Here is a 24,970-nt window from a genome sequence, read left to right as displayed (position 1 = left end):
CCCCAGCCCGGCCGGCCGGCTGCTCGGTCCCTGGCCCTCCCCCACGGGCAGCCTCCCGAGGGCCTGCCGCTGGTCACCTCCGCCAGCCAGAGAGACGGGCAGAGCACGTGTGTCCGGGCACCTTTCCTGGACTTAGGTAACCGCCTGTAGTTTCCTATTTCACGCTTTTCCTTCGAGAGCTCTCAACATGGGAGCGGATCCCCGTTCCCTCCGTCTTGCACCCTATAGCACTCCTCTCACGTCACACCTGGGAGCGCTGCGTTGGAATTCAACCCTCTTCTCTCATCCACGACTGACAACTACAGATCTTCACCAACAGATCTCACCAACAGATCTCCACCTACAGATCTCCACCAACATATCTCCACCAACAGATCTCCACCTACAGATCTCCACCAACAGATCTCCACCAACAGATCTCCACCTACAGATCTCCATCTACAGATCTCTACCAACAGATCTCCACCACGTCTTTCCTTCCCAGCCCGGGGGCAGCCATAACAACCGGGGGTTTCCAAAGCTATGTAACAAAACAAAAAAAGTGTTGTGTGTTTTTTAAACGTTCTAACCATCCAAGAGTTCCGCCTATTTCTAACTTCATATTGAACCCGGTCGAGGGCTGATGTGGCCCAGGAGGAGGACATGGAAGAGAAGGAAAAGGAGAAATTACGAGTGGCGTGCTTTGCATGGTAACCTTGAGGGGTTTTGTTTGCTTGCTTGCTTATTTGTTTTTAAAGAAAAGCAGATGTTGACCTTCCTTGTAAAATATTATTGTAGCTATATCTTTTTTAATTTAATTTTTTTTATTGTCTAAAGTTTTACATACGTCTCCTTTTTCCCCAATGACCCCCCCCCAGGCATGCCCACCCCAGGCAAGCCCCCACCACCCCAGTGTCTGTGTCCATTGGTTGTAGCTATCTCTTTCTTTATCATTGTCTCATATTCAAAATGCAGAAAATGTTCACCCACTTGAGAAATGTCACCTTGATAAATTAGTGTTATGCCTCCCACCAAACATTCCTTCACCCTATCACATCTTAAAGGAAAACTTCAAAAAAAATCGTTATAGTTATTTATTACAGATAACTGTAACTTTTTATCCAGGAAAGGTTTATTGCATTCATGTCCTATGCCAATATAAATATGATAAAATTAATATCTTTACAACTATACAGTTATCTCCTCAAGGGCACAACATTGTAAGCATTCCTAACAACCCAAGCCCTGGAACAAGGGAAGGTCAAACACAGGAGTGAGTGTCCCTTCAAAATAAATTGCAATGGTCAAAATGTACACGATGAAGTAAAAAGGAAAGAATATGAAAACAAACATACAGAACAGAACTGGGGAAAGGGAGGTGGTGAACAGACCTAACCGGCAAGGTTTCGATATTTTACATACTAAAAGATGGTAAAATTCTAAAAAATAATAAATCAAATAATTCAAAAGAAGGCAGGAAAAAGAGGAACAGACACAGAGGAGACAAACAGAAAATAAATTATTAAATGACAGACCTAAATCCAACCACGTCGATAATTACATTAAATGTTGATGGACAAAATACTCCAATTACAGGGCAGAGAATGTTGAATGGATACAAAAGTGAAACCCAATTAAATGCTGCCTACAGGAGTCACTCTTAAAATAGAAAGACATGAACAGGCTGAAAGAAAATAAGACAGAAAAGGATATTCCAGACGAAAACAACTGGTCAAAAACACATGCATTGTGCTTTTCTCTTGATGCATCTAAAGTCCCTCGTTGCCATCTCAACATAAAGACGCCATGTCACGTCATGGCATCACTTATAGCGGAGTGCAGGTGAGGCTTAACTATCTTCAAAATGGGCTGCACCCCTTCTTCTAAGAATATTTTATCCACACCAAATTTCCTAAGTTCATAGACATTCTTTTATCCCAAACCTAAGTAGCTACATTGGTTTCTTTTGGCTACATAATTGAAAAAGGTTGTTTCTATTGCCTGTAAAACAGAAATCATCTCATCTGAGATTAATCATTTTAAGGTGACATCTGTGTTTTGATGACAATAGTAAAACATCAAATAAAGCTCAAAAGCCGGGTTGTAAAATAGTACACGTCAAAAAGACACAAAGGCTTAAAATTAGATTGGTTTACTAAAAACGGACTCCACGGTATTTCTGCAAAATTTCATAGACTGTCTGAATCAAGCTCAGTGTATACACCGGGTCTCTTATGACATGACTCAAAGATATTTTTTAATCTTGACCATCAAATATAACCACTGAGAGGACAAAAACCCCACCTCTGGATGGTTCATATACAAGGGCTCACGGGTGTTACACTGTTTTAAGGAACCACAGAAATCCTGTGTGACTAGCCAGGAACTTCTTTTACTTACAGTATCGGAACTGACGCGCGAAGCTCTTGATTTCAAAAAGCCATGTGCTCACTGTGGTTGATAATCCACAACAAACAGCCACGAGCTCTGAAGGGGTCTTCTTTCAAGACTTAAGGAATTTTATTTAGAGCTCACCCACATTCCCAAATCCTCCCAACCCGTGGGCCTGGTCATTATCAAAACCTTAATGGAGTTCCTCCATCAGCCCCACCCAGGGCCCTCGGGCTGAGAGTCACCGAGCAGTCAACACCCTGGCCTGGAGACTGATAGGGAGATGGATAGGGGACAGGCTGGCCTCTTCGAAGGTGGGTGCAAAAGCCAGGTACTGGAGACAGGCCTCAGGAAACAGATAAGGGGCTCAGAGGCTGCAGTGCGCCAGGAAGGAAAAGACGGGGCTGGAGATAGGATCGTAAGGAGGAAACATCTGCCTCCCGGGCCTGGAGGTGGCTCCCTGGATGCAGGGCACTGCCTCTTGTGGCTGAGAACTTCCTTCTGAAGCGGTGCCCTGAGCCAGAGCCGCAGGGGAGCCCCCGGGGGCCGCAGCATCCTGCCCAGGGCCTGGCGTGCAGTCAAACGCCGGAGGGATCTCCATCTGAGCTGCTGCAGGGTCTGACCTCACAGGTGCATGGAGGGTGAGGGGCTCCGCTGCCTCGAATTCCTCTCCTACTCATGAAACGGAGCAGCACGTGGAGGCTGGAGGAGAGCATCACCCGGCGGGGCACCCAGGAGTCAGGGTCGTGCACTCGCCCTGGGTTTTGGGGATGAGGAGTAAGAGAATCTCTCCTCTGGAAGCTTAAAATCTAACAGGAGAGACCCTGAAGTTCCCCCCAGTGAAGGAGTGTGAGGAGGTAGTGAACCCACCAGCAACCCCTAAGGACCCCAGGAAAGGGAAGTGCGGCTGTTCCCAGAGGGGCCGGCCAGGGAGGCTGCAGCTTCTGAACCGAGGCCCGGCCAGGAGGAGGCCGGAGGACACAAAGGCCAGAAGGAAATGGTGTTATTTCCGTCCCCGGCCAGAAAGGAGCAGAGCACACCTGATCTGGGGGAAAGGGCAGAGAGACAATCAGGCTCTTAATGCAAATTCCATGAGCCCGTGAAGTATTTGTGAAGTATTTTTAGCGACAAAAGGAACACCAACAATCGCCTTTTATTACCCGACTCAGGAACAATCCCACAGCGTCACAGTCCACAGGAATAACCCTTTCTGCTCACAGTAACCACAATCAAGCAAATTCCCACCACGACTGCTTATTCTGGGGGGCAACCTAGCTATTTCAATTAATTTCATAGTCAGTTTTCACGTCAGTCTAAAATTATTTTCGTTGCTACTTCATAACTGTAATGTTGCTACGGTTAATGAATCGTCATGTAAATATCTGATAATGCAGGATGGTCTTAGGCGACCCCTGTGAAAGAGTCATTCAACCGCCAGAGGGGTCGCGGCCCACAGGTTGAGAACCACTGGTCTAGAGAAATAATTGACTGACTAGGTAATGAGCTTTTCCTCCTCATTTCTGGCCTGAGCGCCCGTCAATGGGAAAGCAGTTGTCTGTGGCCGAGCAACTTTCACAAGCCGCCAGGACACAGCGTCAAAACCTGGCGTGTGTCAACACCATGACTCCGTTCCTGACCCTCTCCTCACTGCAGCCAGGTTTACCCTTTGCTGTGATGTGTTTCCAGAATAGTGTTTTCCCCGCATCTGGAAAAACTCAAAGCAAGTTTGCATCACCCCTGCTCTCTAACACCACGCTTCTCGGAGCGCCTGGGTTTGAAGGAGACTGCGTACTCCTGCGTGGGCACCAGGGAAGTGTCAGGGGCACGTCCACGGGGCTCCTGGCAGTCAGGGCCTGAAGGACTTGGTCCCAACATGGCCCAGAGCCCCCTCCCGCCCCCGCCACCCTCTAGGGTCTAAGAAGCACCTATTGGCCCAGAGCCCCCTCCCGCCCCCGCCACCCTCTGGGTCTAAGAAGCACCCATTCAGATCAAGTTTGCAAGTGCGGCGTTGGTGGTATAGTGGTGAGCATAGCTGCCTTCCAGATCAAGTTTGCAAATTCAGGACATAGACAACATGCAGAAACATGGCCTCTGGATTTCCAAACAGAAAACAAATGTCTTCATTTTACAAAGAAACCCTGTGACCGAAAGGAGACCAGACGATCGCACAGGAGACCATCGAGTAGAAGCCCCCTATGAGCACGGGCAGGCTCAGGCCTGGGTGACGGAGAGCCCTCCCGGACAGCACCCAGTGGGGTTCAGAAAGGACGGCCACCCCTCATCTGCCCATCTTCCAGAAGGTTCTCCCTCCTCCTCCCTCCCTGACCCCAGTCCTGATCCCCACCCTGGGGAAGGGGCTTCAACAGAAGATAAGGAAGCTCAGGATGCCAGCAGGTCTGTCTGCACAGAACCTGGTGACTATTTTTATGTTTCCTTTTTTAAAAGCGAAAACGTCTGCCTTTAAAAATGGCTTCAAAGTGGCCACATAAGCATGGGTAAACCAAAAATACCCTCTGCCGGCCGCAGGCTGGCTGCCCGAATGCTCGGCCTGCAACGCGGGCAGTCACTCCCTCCGCACAAGCTGCCGGCTCCACGGGTCCGCCAGGAGCTGCCCGGACCCGGGGAGTGAGGGGTGGAGTGGGTGGGGGCTTGGGGACTGACAGCAACACCCTACTGCTGCCACTAGATTGAATGTGGGCACAGAAAGTGGCCGGACACTAACAAAGGGGTGGGAACAGCTCTCAGATTGTCCGTCGCACAGAAAGCACGGATCCAGAGGAACCCAGATACGGAGCATTAAACATCTGCTTTCAGGTGTGCTAAGCCACGTCCACGTCGGCAAACGGACCGTGTGGACACTGTCACATACACAGGGCGCATACATGTTTGAGAGACACTTTCTGATCAGCGAGCAGGCAGCCAGCATGTGTCACCCACCACATGCCTGCAGGGGCAAGTCATCTGACAAAGCCTGGATCCTTAAGGACCAAACTCTGAGCAGCTGAGAAGAAAGTCCCGGAAGCCAGCACCACCCTCCCCGAGGGGCAGGGAGGCCAGGAGACCTTGCGGGGAGGGGTTGGGGAGGGGTTGGGGGGGGCGCGATACACCCCAAGGCTCTCTGCGTGCACAGACTGGGCCCTGGAGAGCCAAGTGCCAAGAGACAAGTTTCTATCTTCAACCAAAATCTTGAACTTAACAACTTCCTCTATGTAAATCCAAACGGGTTTCTAGTTACACAGCGAGGTCAACATCCGGCCATCAACGCACACAGATGCAACCCCTACAGCTGTGTGTGACAGGCCACAACCAGCTAGGCCCCCCAAGGCTGTCCATCTCCCCTGGCTCCCTCCCTGCCCAGGCCCCCACTGTCCCGGCACACACTTTCTTCTGAAAAGCCCTCGACAACTCCCCTTGTCCCAGGAGCCCCTTGCCCGTAGGCCTGTAAACCTGCACTCCGGATTTCTCAAAGACTTCGCCTCCAGGTGCTCCCCCTTGAGAGCGGGCACATGGCTCGCCTCCTCCAAGCCTGACCCAGGATCTGCACAGACCCCGACACCGTCATCTACCGTTCACGCAAGAAGGTGAAAAAATACGGCGTTTTCAAAGTCTATGTTCACTTACCAACTATTTCTAAACAACCAAGTACAGGGGAAATCCAAACTGATGCCATCAAACACGCACATGTACATGCACAGGCGTCTGTTTATGAAGACAGAGCCAGACGGATTTAAAATCCTCAGAGGAGGAAGTTAAGAGGAAGTGGGAATCAATCCCACTCTCCGGCTGAAAGTCCTCCCTGGGTTACTTCTCAGGATGCAGCCCCCCTCCCTCCTGCTGGTCTCAGATCCCATGTGAAGACGAAGGCAGACCATCGCCTTGACTCTCACTCTCCCGCGTTAAGAAGGCCCCGGCACGCGGTCACCCTGCACGAGGACCCGAGGCCCTGGCAGCTCCCGGTGTGAGAAGTCAGAGGGACCGCAGTCCCTTCCAGCGGCCGGGGCCGCAGCCGGCTGAGAACGGGGCTGCCTCTGCTCCCCAGACCCTGCCGTCCAGGGCTTCCCGACTCCCACGCCTCCTGGGAGTCCCCAGCACCGTCCCTTCTGCCCTCCCCCGGGAGACCCCGCCCTGGAAGGAGGCGCAATGTCCCTGGTGTCCTGCCCCAAAGAGAGCCCTGCAGCGTGGAGGTGGACACCGGGGCTTCTGTCCGAGGAATGAACCAACTCGGCAGCGACTCCTCATTCCGTCGCTGTCCCTGCAACTGGTTAGGAGGCTGTGGGAAGAGCGGAAACATCTGTCTCCCTATTGTCTGAAAAATGCAGCATTTGGTAATAATATTTCACGCGACCTGCTCCTCTCCCATCACCTGCTCCTCTCCCACGACCTGCTCCTCTCCCGCTCCTCTCCCATCACCTGCTCCTCTCCCGCGACCTGCTCCTCTCCTGCTCCTCTCCCGCGCGTGTCTCTCCGGCCCCTGAGACCTGAACCCAATCAGCACAGGGAGCCCTAGCAGGAGGCCCATGGCCCTGGGCGGAGCACCCCCCAGGCAGCGGCAGGCCTGGCCACAGGAGAAGAGGCACAGAGGCTGGGAACAAGGCCACACCCCCAGTTGGCTTCAGAACGGTGAGCACTTACGGAAGGAAAACTTCTCTGCAATTTGTTTAAACAATCCTTCAAATATGGAATCCCAATTCCTCAAAATATCCGATGGCTCCTAAACATATTGCTTTAGGTTCTAAAGAAAGAACACACGCACGCACACATGCACACACGCACACATGCACACACGCACGCACACACGACTACTCTCTGCAAATATGTGTGCTTTCAATTCCTACTGATGGAGGAAATACGCATTTCTGCAAGAACGTCCCCAAGCCCACAGACTGGGATCACCCCTACACTCTCCACAGCTGCCAAGTCGCCATCACAAACTGGTTCCGGCCTGGAGAGCCTTTTGTTAGTGGTGACTGATGGCCCACATCCCCGCAGACTGGAGGGAGCCAGCTATTGAAGTCAGTCGTGGTTTGCTTCAATTTTCACAAAATGACAGCAGCCCAACCCATTACTCAGTGGGTTTCAAAACTAACGCTCTTTTAGTGACAACAGAGATTGTGTGCTCTGTGCTCTTTCCCGAGAACAAAACCTCAAATGGTCTGCAGATCACCTTGAACTCAAAGCCCGCTTGTGAGAAAACAGAAAATAAAGGTACATCCAAAACGGTCGCAGAGCATCACCTGAAGGAGACGGTGCAGCCTACTGCTCCTCGGACTCTCGCGTCCAATCAAACCCCCATGAGTCAGGTACGTGTCCCCGGGTTCTCAGCCTCGGAGACACATCAGATTCACCTGGGGAGAGGATGCCTTGTCCTCCCCTCTCCATACTCTACAGATTATGATCAAATTCTGTGGTGGTTCTGCCCGGCCGGTGTGGCCCAGTGGTTGAATGTCAACCCAGGAACCAAGAGGTCGCCGGTTCGATTCCCGGGCAGGGCACATGCCCAGGTTGCAGGCTCGAGCCCCAAGAGGGGGCGATGGATGATGTTCTCTCTCATCGACGTTTCTATCTATCCCTCTCCCTTTCTCTAAAAATCAATAAGGACTTATTTTTTAAAAAATTTGTGGTGGTTCCACTGAGCAGCCCAGGATGACTTAGACGTCTCACAGACCTGCTTGTCCTGAACGGTGCTGTGTTCCCTGCTCCCACGTAGTGAAGCGGCACACGAAGCAGCTCCCTCGATGTGCTGCTCTATTTTCTGCAGGGAGATCTGGGGAGGCATTGCTCACGACGACATCCTTCACGTCCCAAGTCCCACAAGAGAAATCTCTCCTGACCCTCTCTGGTGAGGAAAACGGGGCTTCCCTTGGGCAACGCAAGTGCTTCGGTCTTACGTGCAAGACCAGGGCTGTCGCTTCGGTTTCAGCTACAAGGAAATGAGAACTCCCAGGTCCATAACCACAGAGGACATCCTGGTATTAACTTTCGCTGTGCTCTGCCTTCCCAAGAGCCATTCGTTTGATAATGCTGGTGGTAGAACAGTGACCTGCCTCCAGGCCATGGTCAATGTGAGGATAGAATAATTAGCCCCTCGTCATCTTCCTCACACACTTATGAGCTACCAGAGAGGAAACAATGCGATGGGTGTGACTAAAATCCACGCAGACCTGCACAGCTCTTCTTGGTTTCGCTTTGGCCTTTAGGGGGAGGGGAGCAGAGAAGTGACAGATGGGAAGGCAGAGGGACAGAAGTCTACCAGCTCCCATCTTTCACTGCATCCATATTTGGAAAAAGAATTTAAAGTTGTCCTTAAACACAACTTAAAGGCCCCAGTGTCGGGGAAATGGATTTTTATTTATTCACCGCCCACCTGGGAAGAGTCGAATCCAACAAATTAACATTGCACTGACTTAAGTTTCAAAGCTAGTTGGAACCAGTTTACCATAATTCCCAATAGATGACTATGTGAATTAATATAGATGAGATCAGCATCTAATTTTCTAAAACTCTCAATAAATATACTGGTTCCAAAAAAAATAAATAACATGGGAATTGGACCAAAAGCATATCTATTGCCATAAACTATCAAAGCATTTAGACACACCTTCAAAAATTCATATTAACTATTTCTATAGACCATAGCAATGAAACACTTCTAAAAGCCTTTTTTCATAATAAACCCATCAGCCACTAGTCTCTGTGCTGAACAGCCGTGTGGACGAAAAGGAGCAATAACAGAAACATGGAAAATGAACCCACGATTTTTCTTCTGTAGCTTAGGGTGCATTCCACTGAGATGAAAGTGGAAATGCGGAAACGCACCATGATCACAGTCATGACAAGAAAAAGACCTATTTGGCCCTGATCGGTTTGGCTCGGCGGATGGAGCATCGGCCTGTGGACTGAAGGGTCCCAGGTTCGATTCCGGTCAGGGGCATGTGCCTTGGTTGCGAGCACGTCCCCAGTGGGCAGTGTGCAGGAGGCAGCTGATCGATGTTTCTCTCTCATTGATGTTTCTGGCTCTCTGTCCCTCTCCCTTCCTCTCTGTGGAAATCAATGAAATATATTTGAAAAAGGAAAAAAAAAGAAAAGAAAAGAAAAAGACCTATTTGGAAGAACTTGAAGAGGACCTATTTTCTTTCTAAATTAAACTACTAAACTCACGTTCACATTCAGGCAGAAGCTGGCCTTAACCCATGGGTTAACTTATCAAACAGCTAGGAACCCCAATGAAAATGAGCAAATGATCCTCGCAAATAAAATCATTAGGGCGGCATGCAACCAACGAGATAAATCCCTTTCTCTCTCCCCTTCCTGGGCACAGGGGAGGCTGTATTTCCCAGCTTCCTTTGCAGTTAGGTGCGGGTGGACCCATGTGACTGCACACTGGCCAACGAATAAGGACTGACCTTGCTCTCTCTTCACCTGCCACAGCCAGCGTTCCAGTCCTTACAGCTACAAGTTCAAGTTCGTAGGCAGCTGGATGTGAGTCACAAATTGGAGGAGAGCCATCTGACCCAACCCCCTCGGGGTGTGCAGTCAGCGAGAAACAAATCCTCCCTGTGTCTTACCTTGGGATGGGAAGGCTTGCTGCCCAGGCGTCACCCACCTCATTCTGGCTAACACATCCCTTCTGGTCCTCCCTCACTAGATCTCGGGCATCCTCAGACTATCACCTTCAGTTCCACTTCCAACCCGTGGAACAGTGGTTCTCAACCTTCCCAATGCCGCGACCCTTTAATACAGTTCCTCATGTGGTGGTGACCCAACCATAAAATTATTTTCGTTGCTACTTCATAACTGTAATGTTGCTGCTGTGATGAATCGTAATGTAAATATCTGATATGCTAAATGTGTTTTCCGATGGTTGCGACCCACAGATTGAGAACCGCGCAGTGGAAACTTAGCAACCAGCACAGACAAGCGGAAGGAAGGCTGAGTATTTCTCAGGTCCCTGACACGTACCAACGCTAGGACTCCAGAGGAGGCGCGGGGATCCCGGGCACGTCCCAGAGGAGCCACTGGAGGATGCATATAAATACTAGGACTTCTGTGTATGTCCTTATTTATCATTTTTTAAAGTTCTCGTTCTTGGGTATGTTTTATAAGGTACACAATACATAAGGATGATATTACTTGAATGTAACTATACGTAGATGAGCAAACATACTAGATGGATTTTAATGCCTCCGATGTGGAGGCAACAAAATAAGTTTTGCAGTCCCTGCTCAAAAAAATGCTTACTCTTGCAGAAGTCCAATACTTAAATAGGGAACAATAAAATGTATTAAGGTTGAACACAATAAAGTGCCATATAGCCCGGCTGGCGTGGCTCAGTGTTTGAGCATTGACCTATGAACCAGGAGCTTACGAGTTCGATTCCCAGTCAGGGCACATGCCCGGGTTGCAGGCTCAATCCCCAGTAGGGTGCGTGCAGGAAGCAGCCAATCAATGATTCCCTCTCATTATTGATGTTTCCATCTCCCTCTCCTTCTCCCTTCCTCTCTGAAATCAATAAAAATATATATTTTTAAATATTCTGGATATTTAAAATATATATAATTGTGACATCAAGTATGCTATGGAAAATGTATGCTAGGGCCACCAAGTCGCCTTTTGGAAAGGTTTGGATGCAGGTGTATCCCGGATGCATCTAGAAAGACAAGCATATTAAATATGCGGAGGAGAATGGAGTTAGTATAATGAAATATGAGGCCAGGTGCCCAGAAAAGGGAAGTGAAAGAGGCAATGGAATCGGCCAGAGGCGGCCAGTGAAGCCCAGCTCACAACTCATCGATCACCAGCTACACATTTTTTTCAAACTCAACCTCTTCGTTTTCACAGCCAACATTTTCCCTTAGGCCTGACTTTAACTTTATAAGTTCTATTCAAGTTCAATGCCAGGTATACGCAAACAACCAAGAAAAGGTGAAGTCCCTAAATGTGAAAACAAGACAAAGATGTTCAAGTTTTGAGATTCATTTATGCTTCTTTACCGATGCCTGCAGGATGAAATACGGCACTCACACACACAGGCAGGGCTGGAACTGTGACAATGAACAGTATGTTGCATTATGAAAAGGAAGCCAGTGTTCAAAGCATTGTACACCCTTTCTATTCGCTTCAGGAACAATGCCCACGGACACCTGTACACAGTTCCGCCTCCCTCCTTCCTGCCACCCACGGTCCGGGTAATGAGTAACCAGGCAGCACTGACGCACCCGCTGCATGTGAGCCGGAGCAGCTACCGGTGTTCATCTCATAACTTATGTCTTTATTCTGCAGTCACATTCTTCTTCACTGCATTTCTCTGACCGCGGGTAGGTTTCTGCGTCTTAAATGTCCGTTTTTATCCATAATGCTATTCACAGGAGCAAATTATGTATAAGCCTCTGCTATCAATAATGACCAAGGCAACTGTAACTATAGGTAGAAGCAGCAGCAACACTGTAGGGTGGCGTGTGAGGTATATGAGTGTCAGGATATGTCTTCTGAAAGCAATCAAAGCAATGCTTAAAAACTAGCAATTCCTAAAGAAAGAGCCAAGAGACCTTAGCAACCCCTCCTCGTGAAAATATAGAAGCTGAAAGGAGAAATGGACCCGTCTGGTGGCCACTTAAGGTCTTCGGTAGGCAACCTAAGGAATAGGCCTGCATCTGTTCCCAGAGATGAAGGGCTCTGGCCTGGCCTGTGTGGCTCAGTGGTTGAGCGCCGACCTATGAACCAGGAGGTCACAGTTCAATTTCTGGAAAGGGCACATGCCTGGGTTGCAGGCTCGGTCCCCAGTAGGGGGCATGCAGGAGGCAGCCGATCAATGATTCTCTCTCATCATTGATGTTTCTCTCTCCCTCTCCCTCTCTGAAATCAATAATATATGTATTTTTTAAATTTTTTTTTAAGTTAAATGTCTCTGGTGCAAACCAGCCAAATCTTCCCTCCATCCAGATGCTTTCTAATGTTTTGCTTTTGAGGTGAACTGAAGAAAAAAGATTAGTATAAAATATACGCGTATATTCTAACTGTCTATTGCTAAGTTTTTGTGAGATTAGGCTAACCCAGTGGTCGGCAAACCGCAGCTCACTAGCCACATGCGGCTCTTTGGCCCCTTGAGTGTGGCTCTTCCACAAAATACCACGTGCGGGCGCGCACGTACAGTGTGAAGTTGACTTAAAACTTTAAGTAAAATTTATTAAGTTAATTTTAGGGAACGTTGTGGAGTGAAAGAAGATGTAGTGTCGAGGATTGAGAAAGGTTTGTTGAGATGGTTTGGACATACAGAGAGGATGAGCGAAAGGAGAGACGAAACAAGTATACAAGACGAGTGTGGATGGGAGATTTGGAAGGGGTTGACCTCAGTGAACGTACCTCCATCAGATTGAGGACGTTTTTAGCAAAGGCCAGCTTAGGAGTGCCCTAATTAAGTTAATAACAATGTACCTACCTATATAGTTAAAGCTTAAAAAATTTGGCTCTCAAAAGAAATTTCAATCGTACTGTTGATGTTTGGCTCTGGTGACTAATGAGTTTGCCGACCACTGTGCTAACCTATCTATATAATGTTTAGGATCCCCCTAGTGCAATTGGGGGTATTCTCTTTAGACCTCCCGCCAACCACCCGTGCATCCGGACGTTGAGCACTCGCAGCCCAAGGGCAGGGCTTCAGATCCAACAGGAGGAGCAGCCCCTGTAGAAAATCGGTACATTTTCTCGAACGCTGCTCCACCTGAGGAACGTGACTCGTCACCAATAGCAACTGGAGGGTTACAATTGTAAGTCATTTCCACGTTCAGTCATTCGCCACTCACTCGTGAACACCTCGCACGGATACACCTACACATGCAGGCATGGTTAACAAATCGGAAAACGTTTCCCAGCTGGAGACCAAAAATGCAAGATGGGCAATTCTTCCAGACACATAAGCTGATGAATTTAAGTAGAAAGTTCTCCATATCCTTCAAACGCCCTTTCCCCTCCCTAAAGCCCCGGTTCACGCGGTCTTCCATACGGAGCTAGTTATTACCGACAAAGACCACCTGTTTCTAGGGTGCCTTCTTCACATCTCAACACAGGCGGCACTTTTAGAATCCCTGAACCCACCCATGTTCTGTGCTTCCTTCCACCGTAGTTCCTGTCATTGCAAATATGCTATTTTTAAATTTTTTTAAATTGATTTCAGAGAGAAACATTAATGATGAGAGAGAATCACAAATCAGCTGCCCTCTGCACATGCCCTACTGGGGATGGAGCCCGAAACCCGGGCATGTGCCCTGACTGAGAATCAAACAGGTGAGCTCCTGGTTCATAGGTCGATGCTCAACCACTGAGGCATGCCGGCCCAGCTACGCTATTATATTTAAATGACCTGTTTATGCAGCCACTCCCCTCTCCTCCCAACTGGCCTAATGATTCTTTTTTTTTTAATATATATCTTATTGATTTTTTTACAGAGAGGAAGGGAGAGGGATAGAGAGTTAGAAACATCCATCAGCTGCCTCCTGCACACCCCGTAGGTACATGCCCTTGACCGGAATCGAACCTGGGACCCTTGAGTCTGCAGGCCGACGCTCTATCCACTGAGCCAAACCGGTTAGGGCTGGCCTAAGGATTCTTGAAGACAAAGACCATGTGTATCTTCTGCACAGTTTCTGGCTAATAGCAGGCCCCCGCGTTCATTCATTCACTTGTGCAACAAATACCTCTGGAGTGGCTGTCAGGTGTGAGGCCCTGTGCTAACGCTGTGGCTACATGGGCGTGTGAACCGAACACAGCCCTGCCCTCATGGAGGGGACACTGGTCCTGGAGACATAGGGTGAGGACACAACAAGTGAACATCAGTGAACAAAGGGTGAGGACACAAGATGCCAGGTGATGAGTCAGGAACAAAAGTAGGAAGGAAAGGAAAGGAGGCTGAGGGGGCGGTGAGTGAGTGACTGGAGGGGGCTGTGACTGGAATCTGACAGTTCAGGTGTTCCTCACTGAAGTGGGAGAGCGAGGCAGCGCAGGACCGGGGAAGAGAGATGCCGGCAGTCTGCGTGCCAGCAGCAGCAAGGACCCGGTGTGGCTGGAACCAGGGGGTGAGAAAGAGCAAATGCAGGCGGTGGCCAGTGCTCACATCCAAGGGAGTCCTGCAGGCCACACGAGCCCCTCCAAGAAAAACAATCCAATGGACGTCTTTGAGAAAGATGGCTTCAGCCAGCAGCCGTCACACTGAGGGAGAGCTGCTGAGGGGAGGGGAGAAGGTGTGGGGGGAGGAGACAACAGTAGAGCAGAAGCAGGGAGACTCATGAGGAGGCTGCCGCAATAATCTAAGCAAAAGGGGAGGGTGCTGGGCAAGCCCGGTGGCAGTGGAGACGGTGAGACTGGGATTCATAAAGGCACAGCCAACAAGACCCAATGGTGGATTGCACGTAGGATGGGATAGAAAAGGAAGAAAAGGGTTGTGGCATGGACAAGCCAAAGGATGGTGCGGCCACTGACCGAGATGAGAAAGAGGAGAGGGAGGAGGGCAACAGAGGTCTGGTTTGGCCCGGCCAGCATGGCTCAGTGGTTAAGCATCGACCTAGGAACCAGGAGGTCACGGTTCGACTCCCGGGTTGTGGGCTCGATCCCCAGTAGGGGATGTGCAGGAGACAGCCCATCAATGGTTCTCTCTCATCATGGATGTTTCTATCTCTCTCTCCCTCTCCCTTCCTCTCTGAAATCAATAAAATATATATATACACACACACACACATATATACATATGTATGTACATATATGTTTTAAAAGAAGCATATGAAAGTTCAAGATGCTGCTTGGACGCCCAAGGACACGCTTTAGAGGTGAATGTCCCAATACACCAAGGTTGCAGGTTCGATCTCCGGGCAGGACACATACAAGCAGCAACCAATGAATACATAGATGGAATTACAAATTGATGTGTGTCTCTCTTTCTCTCTCCCTCCCCTCCTCACTTGCTCTAAAAATCAATAAAAAAACAAAGAGGCCACCCCACCCCATCCGCCCTGAACAAGGGCTTCGTGTGGTTCCAAGTGCAGTTCTCTGTCAGCAATGAAGTAACAGACCAATTCTCCTGGGGGCCAAGCCCCAGTGCCGCTCCTCTGGGTGAGATGGATCCCTTCCAGGCCGCTGTTGCAGAACGGCTCAGAGCCTGCCAGAGACCTGTCACGTTTCTGGCAGGAAGCAAACTCTTTTACTGAGAATCAAACTCTTCCCTTTAAGATGATGCACCATCGAAACAACCATGCTTGCTGATAGGGACGTGTGCTTGGCCTTACGAGCTGAGGGCGAGGAGACGCCTCAGGCACGCAGAACCACCTGCCATCGATACACATGCTCTGATGTCACAATGACGCTCATGATAAAAACATCATGGCGGCACAGACCCAACCTTTGACTTTAATTTTCAAAGCTTCGTACTCTGAAAGAGAATAAACTGAGGTCTCTTCCTGCCACGAGTGTATTTTCTGCAAGAAACTGTGATGAAAAGAGCCCCAATAAAACAAGACACCGAGAATAATAACAGTTGAGTGTCAAAGGCAGTTAATTTAGTGCATGGGGCTTTATAAAAGCGAGGATATATGAGGCCCAGAACGTCTCTCACCAGAAACCCAGCCTAAGGAAGCCTGCAACTGAATGGCTGTCCCTCCTCCTCCTCCCCCCTCACTCCTTAAGAAAGCACTTACATACCCAGCTATACAAGCAACCCCTGAGAATTCAGGATCTAGCTGTTCTATCAGTTCTCAAAATAAATAAAATTTTATTCACTGAACGCCAACTCTGCTGTAGAAAAAATTCTCCTAACACCAAAGGGCCAACCATGGACCCCCATCCTCAGCTCCACACCCAAACACAGCACCTGTGCATCCTGAGATGTAACTATTTCTTCTCTGTGACATTTCTCTGGTCTTCCTTTATGGAGCAGAATGACATCAGGACTAACAAGGTCTCAAACACACAAACATCGTCCCATGGCCTGCAGCGTGCGGTCCTGCAAAGTCACTTTGGCACTAAATCAGGGGCCAGAGGCTGCCTGGAGACAGAGCGCTGGTGTCTGGACAACCAGCGTGGGCGCTGTCCAAATCCTCCCGTTAATGGCTTTCCCGTTTCAGGAAAGAGTAGCTGAACGTTTTCAGAGCATGAAGCCATTTTTCTCAGTTCTTACGGTTCGCTGCAGGGTGTTTCGTTTTCTAAAATGGAGACCATTGGCTTCCAATTGTGCTTGTGATGCCGCGGCATCCAGCCTGATGCAAGGACACATCCCCGCCCGCTCCTGGCCGGGGACCCCCAGGAGGGCTGTTGGCAGGGCCGCCGCTCCTCCTTCCAGTGGCGAGTTCCCTCCGCCAGACGCTTCCCATAATCAGACGGTAGGTGCTCTACATCATGAATAAATAATTGAACCTGAACGCTCAGTGTGCAAGTGCCATAACGTAACATTTTAGCTCACTTTATTATAAAAACTAGAGGCCGATGCACGAAATTCCTGCAAGAGTAGGCCTTCCTTCCCCTGGCTGCCGGCTTCCCTCTGCACCCGGGATGCAGGACACAGGCTTCCCTCGCAGCCCCAGCGTCATCCGGAAGGTTGTCCGAAAGGACGTCCGGTCTAATTAGCATATTACGCTTTTATTATTATAGGTGAGAATGCATTCTCCTCATACTGCACTAAGTTTTGAATAAACTCTGCAAATATCCCACCAGAAGAGTCTGATCCCATTGACTTGTCAAAGGTCATACCAGCCATATGCAATGGGAAACTCGTTAACACGTCTTTCGTTCTGTAGTGATCGAGCTCATAAAAGAACTGAGAGCCACGGAGATGCACAGGATCAAATCTGATCTACAGAAGCTTCCCCTCATGAAAGAGAGGACATTGGACCCAATGGACCGCACGGTGAGAAAGGTGGTGGGTACGACCACTGAGTGGTTCTGATGACTCGGAGGCAGGAAAGGCGCGTGCGGGTTAGGCGAGGGCTGACCTGGCCTTGGAGACAGACCAGGAGGCGGGCAGGCCGGTAACGGCAGAGACGGGCAGGTGGTGGACCAGGCAGAAAGACACGTCCCACCACCTGCCCACGCGCCTCAAAAGGAGGCTCCATGAAAGAGCTGGGTGGTGTGTGGGGTGGAGAGGAGAGCCGAGGTGGACTGTGGAGGCCTGGACACGAGGCCCAGCAACCGGGAGCTCACTCAAACGGTACGAGGGAGCCCATGACGGTTCCTGGGAAGGGAAGGAGCAGGATCTGATTTCAGAAGACCCATCTGCTGGTGACAAACTGCAGCTCGTGCTGCCGGGTGCAAAGGCAATCGCCCAACAAGAGGCCAGTGCATTTAGTAACTAAAATACCCGAAGTGATTGTCATCGTGTTATCCTCACGGAGCCAAGGAAGGTTAAATAGTGCGATCGTTTTCCTCGTCTCCCACCTATCATTCTCTCCTGTACTAGACGGTTCTTCGTGGATGCAGTTACTGAGTTGTCCGAACGCACCCAGTCCTCCGGAGATATATAAAAGAGTTTCTTACGTGCAAAGAATTTGAAAATCTCACTGGACAGACACTCATTCCACTTAGAAAGGCGGACGGCATCAGACAGGCCACCCCGCGGGGCCCTCATTTCTCTGGGCGTGCCACCCAATGACACCAGACAATCCTAGCGTCTAAATAGCTATCGGATGTTTCTCCGTCACAAAAATCCTACGAGTTAATAATTATTTTCCCATCGAACAGAGCAAATTACTTAATTTCTGAGTTGGAGTTTGTTCCAAGTGATTTGCTCAAGAGTACAGAGCTTGTAAATGGAAAAGCCGGGACTCAACCCAAGTCCTGTTCAGTATATTTTGAACCCTCACTTCTTTCCAGATGCTAAGACTATTATGCGGGCATGGCAGGTGAAGCTGACGTCCGTCAAATAATCCCATGAAGAAATGTTCAATTATGCCTGACTGGCGTGGCTCGTTTGAGGATTTGCAGGCCATACAGTCTCTGTGGCAGCTCCTCGACTCTGCACTTTGCCGTTGTAGCACAAAAGTAGCCAGAGGGCCCCGAAATGAATGGGCATGGTTACGTTCCTACAAACTTGATGAAAACGGGGGCAGTGGCTATGCTGAGGAGGAAGAAGAATGAAGTCCTTGTGAACATCTGTGATGCTTCAGCACTGTCAAGCACTCTGCTGGTTCATGTAGTCCTCCCAACAGTCCTTCATGGGACTGATATTTTCTCCATTTAGAACTCAGGAAGTTAAATGGCTTCCCTAAACCCAGCTGGCATGGCTCAGTGGGAGAGTGTCGACATATGAACCAGGAGGTCATGGTTCAATTCCTGGTCGAGCACATGCCTGGGTTGCAGGCTTGATTCCCAGAGGGGGGTGCAGGAGACAGCCGATCAACGATTCTCTCTCATCGTTGATGTTTCTCTCTCTCTCTCTCCCTTCCTCTCTCTGAAATCAAAGCATATTTAAAAGGAAAAAAAAAGAACTTTCAAAAAAAAGGAAGAAATGTTAAATTTTAATTGTAACAAGAGCCACAGATGCGACCTTGGGTATGACCTTGGCCGGGACGGGGTGAGGGACAGTTCTTCCCTGAGGAGGTCTGATGCAATCTGAGATCTGAAGGGGGAATACCTGAGTTGCCTTGAGGAGAAGGGAGGGCGAAGGCATTCCAGGCAGCAGGCACAGAAAAGCAGGGACGGTGGACGGGAGTGTGGCTGGGGGAGGCTGGGACGTGAGCCTAGCAAACTCAGACTCATCAGGTAAAACCACCCTCGGTGCCCCTGCACAGTGCTTCACGGGCCACAGTAAAGTTCCGTCTTTATCCCAAACACACCGAGAGCTTGTTGCACTGCTGGCTGGGCTGTTTTCCTTGGGGTGAGGGCTGAGCCATGCAGCCTCTGAGAGGAACCTTACAAGGATGGGGATAAAGACGGATATTCGAGGGCATGCACTTCCATGTTCTAGAAGAGACATCCACTGTCTATCTAAACACCCCCAAAGTGGGGATTTAAGCTGCAGATAAAATGGCACTGCAGTCCTGGAGGTAAACTGAGACACGGCTAAGATTACCTTGGAGGGCGGGGCCCAGGAACACAGGCAACCCGAGGCAGTGGGATGAGTGCATGGGAAGAGGCCCGGGCATGGAAGTGGGGGGACCAGCTCCCGGCCTAGAGGCACGGCAGGCGGCCCTTCTCACGCCCCGGCTCCCACCCACGAGCTGTGTGGCTCCAGATACATCGCTCGTCTTCCTGGGACAATTTCCCAATTTGCTATAAGACCTACCCCACGGGGTTACTTCGAGAATAACGTGAGCTACGATACCTAGTGCTGGACCTGCACATGGGACATCCTCAGTAAGTGTAAGCCGCCACCATTATTACTGTAAAAGGTCAACATACGTGGCACGCAGCGAAGAAAGGGAAACCGTGTGTCGGTACACATCTAGCACATGTTCTCACACGTGTATGCACATACGAATCTCCAGGAAAGTGTGTGAAAAATCTAGGTTCCTGGCTTGGTAGCGGGCAGGCCGAGGAAGCTGGGTTTTCCGTCAGCCCCTGGGGATTCTGAAACGGCTGACCCACGCTTCTGACTGAGAAATTTCAAGGCCTAGAACTTAAATATGCAGGCATCGAATAAAGGATTGCACTGCAGGGGCTCAACCACGGGGATAACTTTATGAAACAAATTTCAGATTTTACTGTTGTTACAGCAGAATGAACGGTGATCACTAGCAGAGCCTACTTCTAGGAGTGAACTGAACAACCAGAATCCGCGTGGCTGGCAGAAGACATAGCGGTTGGGTTTTAATAACCACCTTCATACATTATTTAAAGCCGGAGTTCCAAGGGGCCCGAAAATGTCGCCGCACGCTGCCCTGGGAGGAGAAACTACATCAACACCTGGACAGCGGTTTACATGTTCTTTCATTATTAGATTTTGTTTTCTAGCAAAATGTATAGGGCCCACCTTCGACCAGACAGAGAAAATTATTTTGTGCTAAGACACAGCTAAACCTCTGAAGGTCTTTTCACTTCTCAGTGCAGGGTTATTTGCAGGAACTATTTACACTGACACGTGACCTTCAAAAGAGAAAATCAAACAAGTGGCTAAGTTCAGGGGAGGTGACATCACAGGCCTAAGGCACTCAGATCCCGTGAAGAGTGTCCATGAAGAGTATAAACTGAAGGTATTATGTGTGCCTTCTGCTCAAGGCACCACGACACAACCCAATCCTGGGGCTCGGCTTCCTCCGAGAGTAGGAAACGCCGCCCGGGCTCTTCATAATAATAAACAACGCACATTCCTGTCCTATTTGCAAAAATCAGCAGCAGCAGCTGCTACTCGCACAGAATTGTTAACAGAAAACATTTTGCATTCGGAGGCCAAACATTTCAGAACCCGCAGAGTCTGGCGCCAAATGAAGTGCTCGGCCTCTTTAAATTTAAAATAAGGCCTGACAATTCACTTCTACATTCCTTCACCCAATTAAAAAAAAAACAAGACTAAAGCATTTTCCTGGGACTTGGAGGGAACAGCTGGACACATCTGTCAGCTACACATCTTTGGAGCGAAAGGAAAGCAATGCGTGAACGCCATACTCACATGTGAGGGCTGAGCTCATAGAAGTTTCTGTTCCTGTAATCTTCCACTTTCTCCGGTGAATAGATAGGCAGTGACCGGTACGGGTTAACGGAGATGACCACACTCCCAATGTATGTCTGTGAAAGGAAGCGGACATACGCCCATTAGTACGTACACAGCACGTATTGTAACCTCTGAAATTTTATCCTATAAAAAAAAAAATGACGCTAGTTCTACTTGACCATCCATTTTCTATTTTTCAAGAATATGTTACATTTCTGAAGACAGAGAGTCAATGCGTATTCATTTTGCCGATACATGGAAAGCGTGGATTCATACATGGAAAATACTTTTCAAAATCTCTAGATTAATTCAGGATCCTGGCTACGAGCCCTCCGAAGCTCTTGCCAAAAATTAAGTCACCGACCGCTGTGAAGTGTGGGCAAGGGCTGTGCATTCCCCGATTCCAGTTAGAACTGGTGTTTCCCTCTCTCCTCTCTAGCCTCGTGTTTCTGTCTTTACTAAGCAGGTCTCTCTCCCCCCACCCACCACTCCCCACCCCCAGCCATTCCTACCAACAGGGCCTGGCTTGGCCCCGCCCTTACCCAAGCCTGTCCGTCTCTACAATGGGCTCAGGCCAGCTATCCCTCGGGCAGCAAACAGTTTTATCTGATATCTAACGTGCTGCAACACCAGAATTTACTTTCTGAAGGACAGTACATTTAATGTCCAACTTAAATTCAGCCCAGCCAGCGTGGCTCAGTGGTGGAGCGTCGGCCTATGAACCGGAGGTCATGGTTCGATTCCCAGTCAGGGAAGAGGCCCAGGTTGTGGGCTTGATCCCCAGTAGGCGGCGTGCAGGAGGCTGCCAATCAATGATTCTCTCTCATCATCGATGTTTCTCTCCCTCTTCCTTCCTCTCTGAAATCAATAAAAATATATTAATTTTTTTAAATAAAAAAGAATAGACAAGACTGCTGCTGTGAAAAAAAAAACTCCCAGTTCCCATGCAATGTTTCCCATTTATTTCTGGCGTTCTGTCACAGGGACCCAATCAATCTGGACTAGAAATGACTCACAAAAAAAAAAGGCTCCACTTTCCTAATTTATTCTATTTAGACGAGACTGTTTCAAGGTTTCTTCACTCTCCACCCGACCTGGGCAAGCAGAAGGGAGACACTAGAAACTTGGTGACTGACTGAGCGGCTTCTAGCTGATTCACTACCCTTAGTGACACTGGTAGACATGGAAACAATGGTCAGCTATTCCTTTAACATCTTCTGGTTGGGAGATCAGCCTTCCTTGGTAGAAAAAGGACACGAATTTACCTTTTTAGGTAGTTTCTTTGAGAGGCTAAAAAGGGCTAATTCAAATGTAACCCTGATATTTTGGGGGCTAGCAACTGGAACTCACGCCAGCAAGCTCAGTGTGCATGCTTGATGACCTATAATTAACGTCACTGCCTCCTTCCCAGAAACTGGTCTTGCAAGGAGTGCCACTGCCCTGGGGGGAGGGGGAAGGTCGTTATCCAACACCTGGGGGCCTTCCCCTAAGCCCACCAAAGGGGGCGGAACCATGTCTGCAAGACAAAGACCCCAGATGATTATAAAAAGCAAAGCCACTCCGATGTGGAAATTATTCCTGGAGTCCACTGTGTTAATAAATGGAAGCGTGCTGGGTATGTCCTTGTTCTTCTGTAACACCTGAATACAGGAATCAACATATATGTTTGCTGTTAGCGGAACAAACAGTTTTGAGGTTGCCCCGAACACGGAACACCAGCCTGGCTAACTGCCAGGTCGGAACCGGCCGGGCTGGCACTCCTGCGGGGACAACTGCCGCTCACCCCAGCACCGGAGGCCACACTCCGAGGTGCGCGTCCCCTTCGCTGCCTGTGACTTCCATGCACACGGGATTGCGTGCTGCCCAGCCACTGCCCTGTCCCCTAGAACAGGCTGGCCCGCTCCGAGGCCCCGTAAATATTTGTTCACCGAGTGACCGGCTCACACCGGGCGCCTCCATCCCTCACCAAGCAGAGGGTACAGACCAGGGACGGCCTACAATCATTCTTCTGCTGAAACACGGTACCGAGCACACGGACTCTGGTGCCCAAACCCGATGTTAATAAACCGGCCTGCTGTGCTGCCCGAGCAACGCCTTAGGCGATACGCTCTCGCCTCGGGTCTGGGTCCTGCTGGGAACATGGGTTTGCAAAGAGGCTGGGACAGACCTACCCACCCAGCATGCACGCCCCCGGGGACCGGGCTGCATACTTCCCTTCAAGAGGCGGGCGGGTTCCTCTCCCCACCCCTCCCACCCGCACTGGTCTACACAGCCGGTGCGACCAAAGGGAGGTTAGAAGAGAAGACAAAAGCAGAGGCTTGAGAAGTGTGTGTGCAGCAGGACGCCCTCCGCTGTTATGCCTGTAGCTGGGAGCCACGATGGGAACGAGCTTGTGCTGTCGGAAGCCGAGGCGCTCTGGACTGCAGGGCCTGACAACCCTCAGACACAGGAGCCCAGGCTGTTCTAAGCACCGCACACCCCCACCCCAACCCCCTGCCGGGCTAATTGGCCTGCAGCCACAGGCTGAGCCCGGCTGAGCCCAGCCTCCGCTGCTATCCCAATGAACTGGGGGCAAATGAATGGTGGTTGTTTTAAGCCAGGGGTCCTCAAACTTTTTAAACAGAGGGCCAGTTCACTGTCCCTCAGACCGTTGGAGGGCCAGACTATAGTTTAAAAAAAAACTAGGAACAAATTCCCATGCACACTGCACATATCTTATTTTGAAGTAAAAAAACAAAACGGGAACAAATACAATATTTGTATTTGCATGTGGACCGCGGGCCGTAGTTTGAGGACCCCTGTTTTAAGCCATTCATTTCTGGAGGATGGTTTGTCACACGGCAACAGTAACTGATACACCCACACAGCTCCACGAGTAGAGAAAGGGCCCAGGCAGCACAACATCCTCAGTCGAAATACGCAAACAATGAAAGACCCTGGGCCATCTCTACAGGCCACTGTTTCCGATGTGTGTCCTGGTCCTGAACTCCCTGCAGGTTTGACCTCCGCGCTGACACCTGCCCTTGCTGTGTGTGCGTTTCCTCCTTGAAGGTCCTATGGGCTTTAGTCAAACATGTAAATATCCCCACGTTCCTGCCAGGAAGATAACCTGAAAGTTTACAGTCCCGCCCTCCTCTCTCTAGGGCTGGCAAGGCCGCCTGATAGCAGGGGACAGGTGTCGGCAGGTAAGTAACTGCAGCACCAGGTGAAACCTCCTGTGTGGGGATCGAAACAATAGGGACCCGACAGCTCATTTCTACATCAATTCACACTTAGACTTAGAAATGATATGCTCGATTTTTAACAAGCCACTGTATAGCACTTACAGTTGGTATTTTTTATTATATCATGTCTCAAAAGTATGGCAAACTGACTCATCAAGTAGCCACCGGCACTAAAAGTCAGAGATCCGACTCAGAGCTTCTTAAAGTCAAGTATGTGCATAGAAGGGCTGGTCATTGTGTGTTTTATTCTGAACGTGCTGAGGGGGGAAGGAAGAGGAGGGGAAGTACTGGGAACCTTCACAAAAGGGAGCAGCCACAGTAACCCTCCACTTGCCCGTGGAGTTCCACTCGCCGATTCCACTGGAAACAAGAGGCTGGTATGTCCGACCTCTCGCACCAAAGCTATCCAGAGCTCGGGTGACGCCAGTCCCAAGGGAGCCACAGACCAGGCCACCACTGTGGCTGTGCTCACACCTGAACCTGGTTCCTCGGTCCCAAAGGGCTCACAGAGAAGCTCTGCTAGAATCCAGATGTTCTTCTTCGGTTGTTCACACCAATAAAGGACCCTTCCCACTAATGGCCAAAACTACTCACCAGTAGGTTCTATACACCTTCCCCAACAGGGACAGGTCTCGTCTGGCTCTCATTACCTACCCTCAATGAATGAATGGATGACAGACTGATAGATGGATGGATGGATGGATGGATGGATGGATGATGGATGGATGGATGGATGATGGATGGATGGAGGGAT

At 49.7% G+C, this 24,970-nt stretch overlaps 1 protein-coding gene across 1 annotated transcript in view; it reads right to left on the bottom strand.

The window, feature by feature from the left end:
• The window catches only part of MYO1B (myosin IB), a gene marked incomplete at its 3' end in the record, with an annotated part of 139,872 nt that overhangs the window by 94,906 nt on the left and 19,996 nt on the right, over positions 1–24,970 (bottom strand). Inside the window, exon 3 of the mRNA XM_015566116.1 lies at positions 20,951–21,066. Coding sequence (XP_015421602.1) covers positions 20,951–21,066 — 116 coding nt within the window. The remainder of the gene's footprint in view (positions 1–20,950; positions 21,067–24,970) is intronic.

Source organism: Myotis davidii, unplaced genomic scaffold, assembly GCF_000327345.1.
Source record: "Myotis davidii unplaced genomic scaffold, ASM32734v1 scaffold221, whole genome shotgun sequence".
NCBI classification, from domain to species: domain Eukaryota; kingdom Metazoa; phylum Chordata; class Mammalia; order Chiroptera; family Vespertilionidae; genus Myotis; species Myotis davidii.
This window is presented reverse-complemented; position numbering and strand designations above follow the sequence as displayed.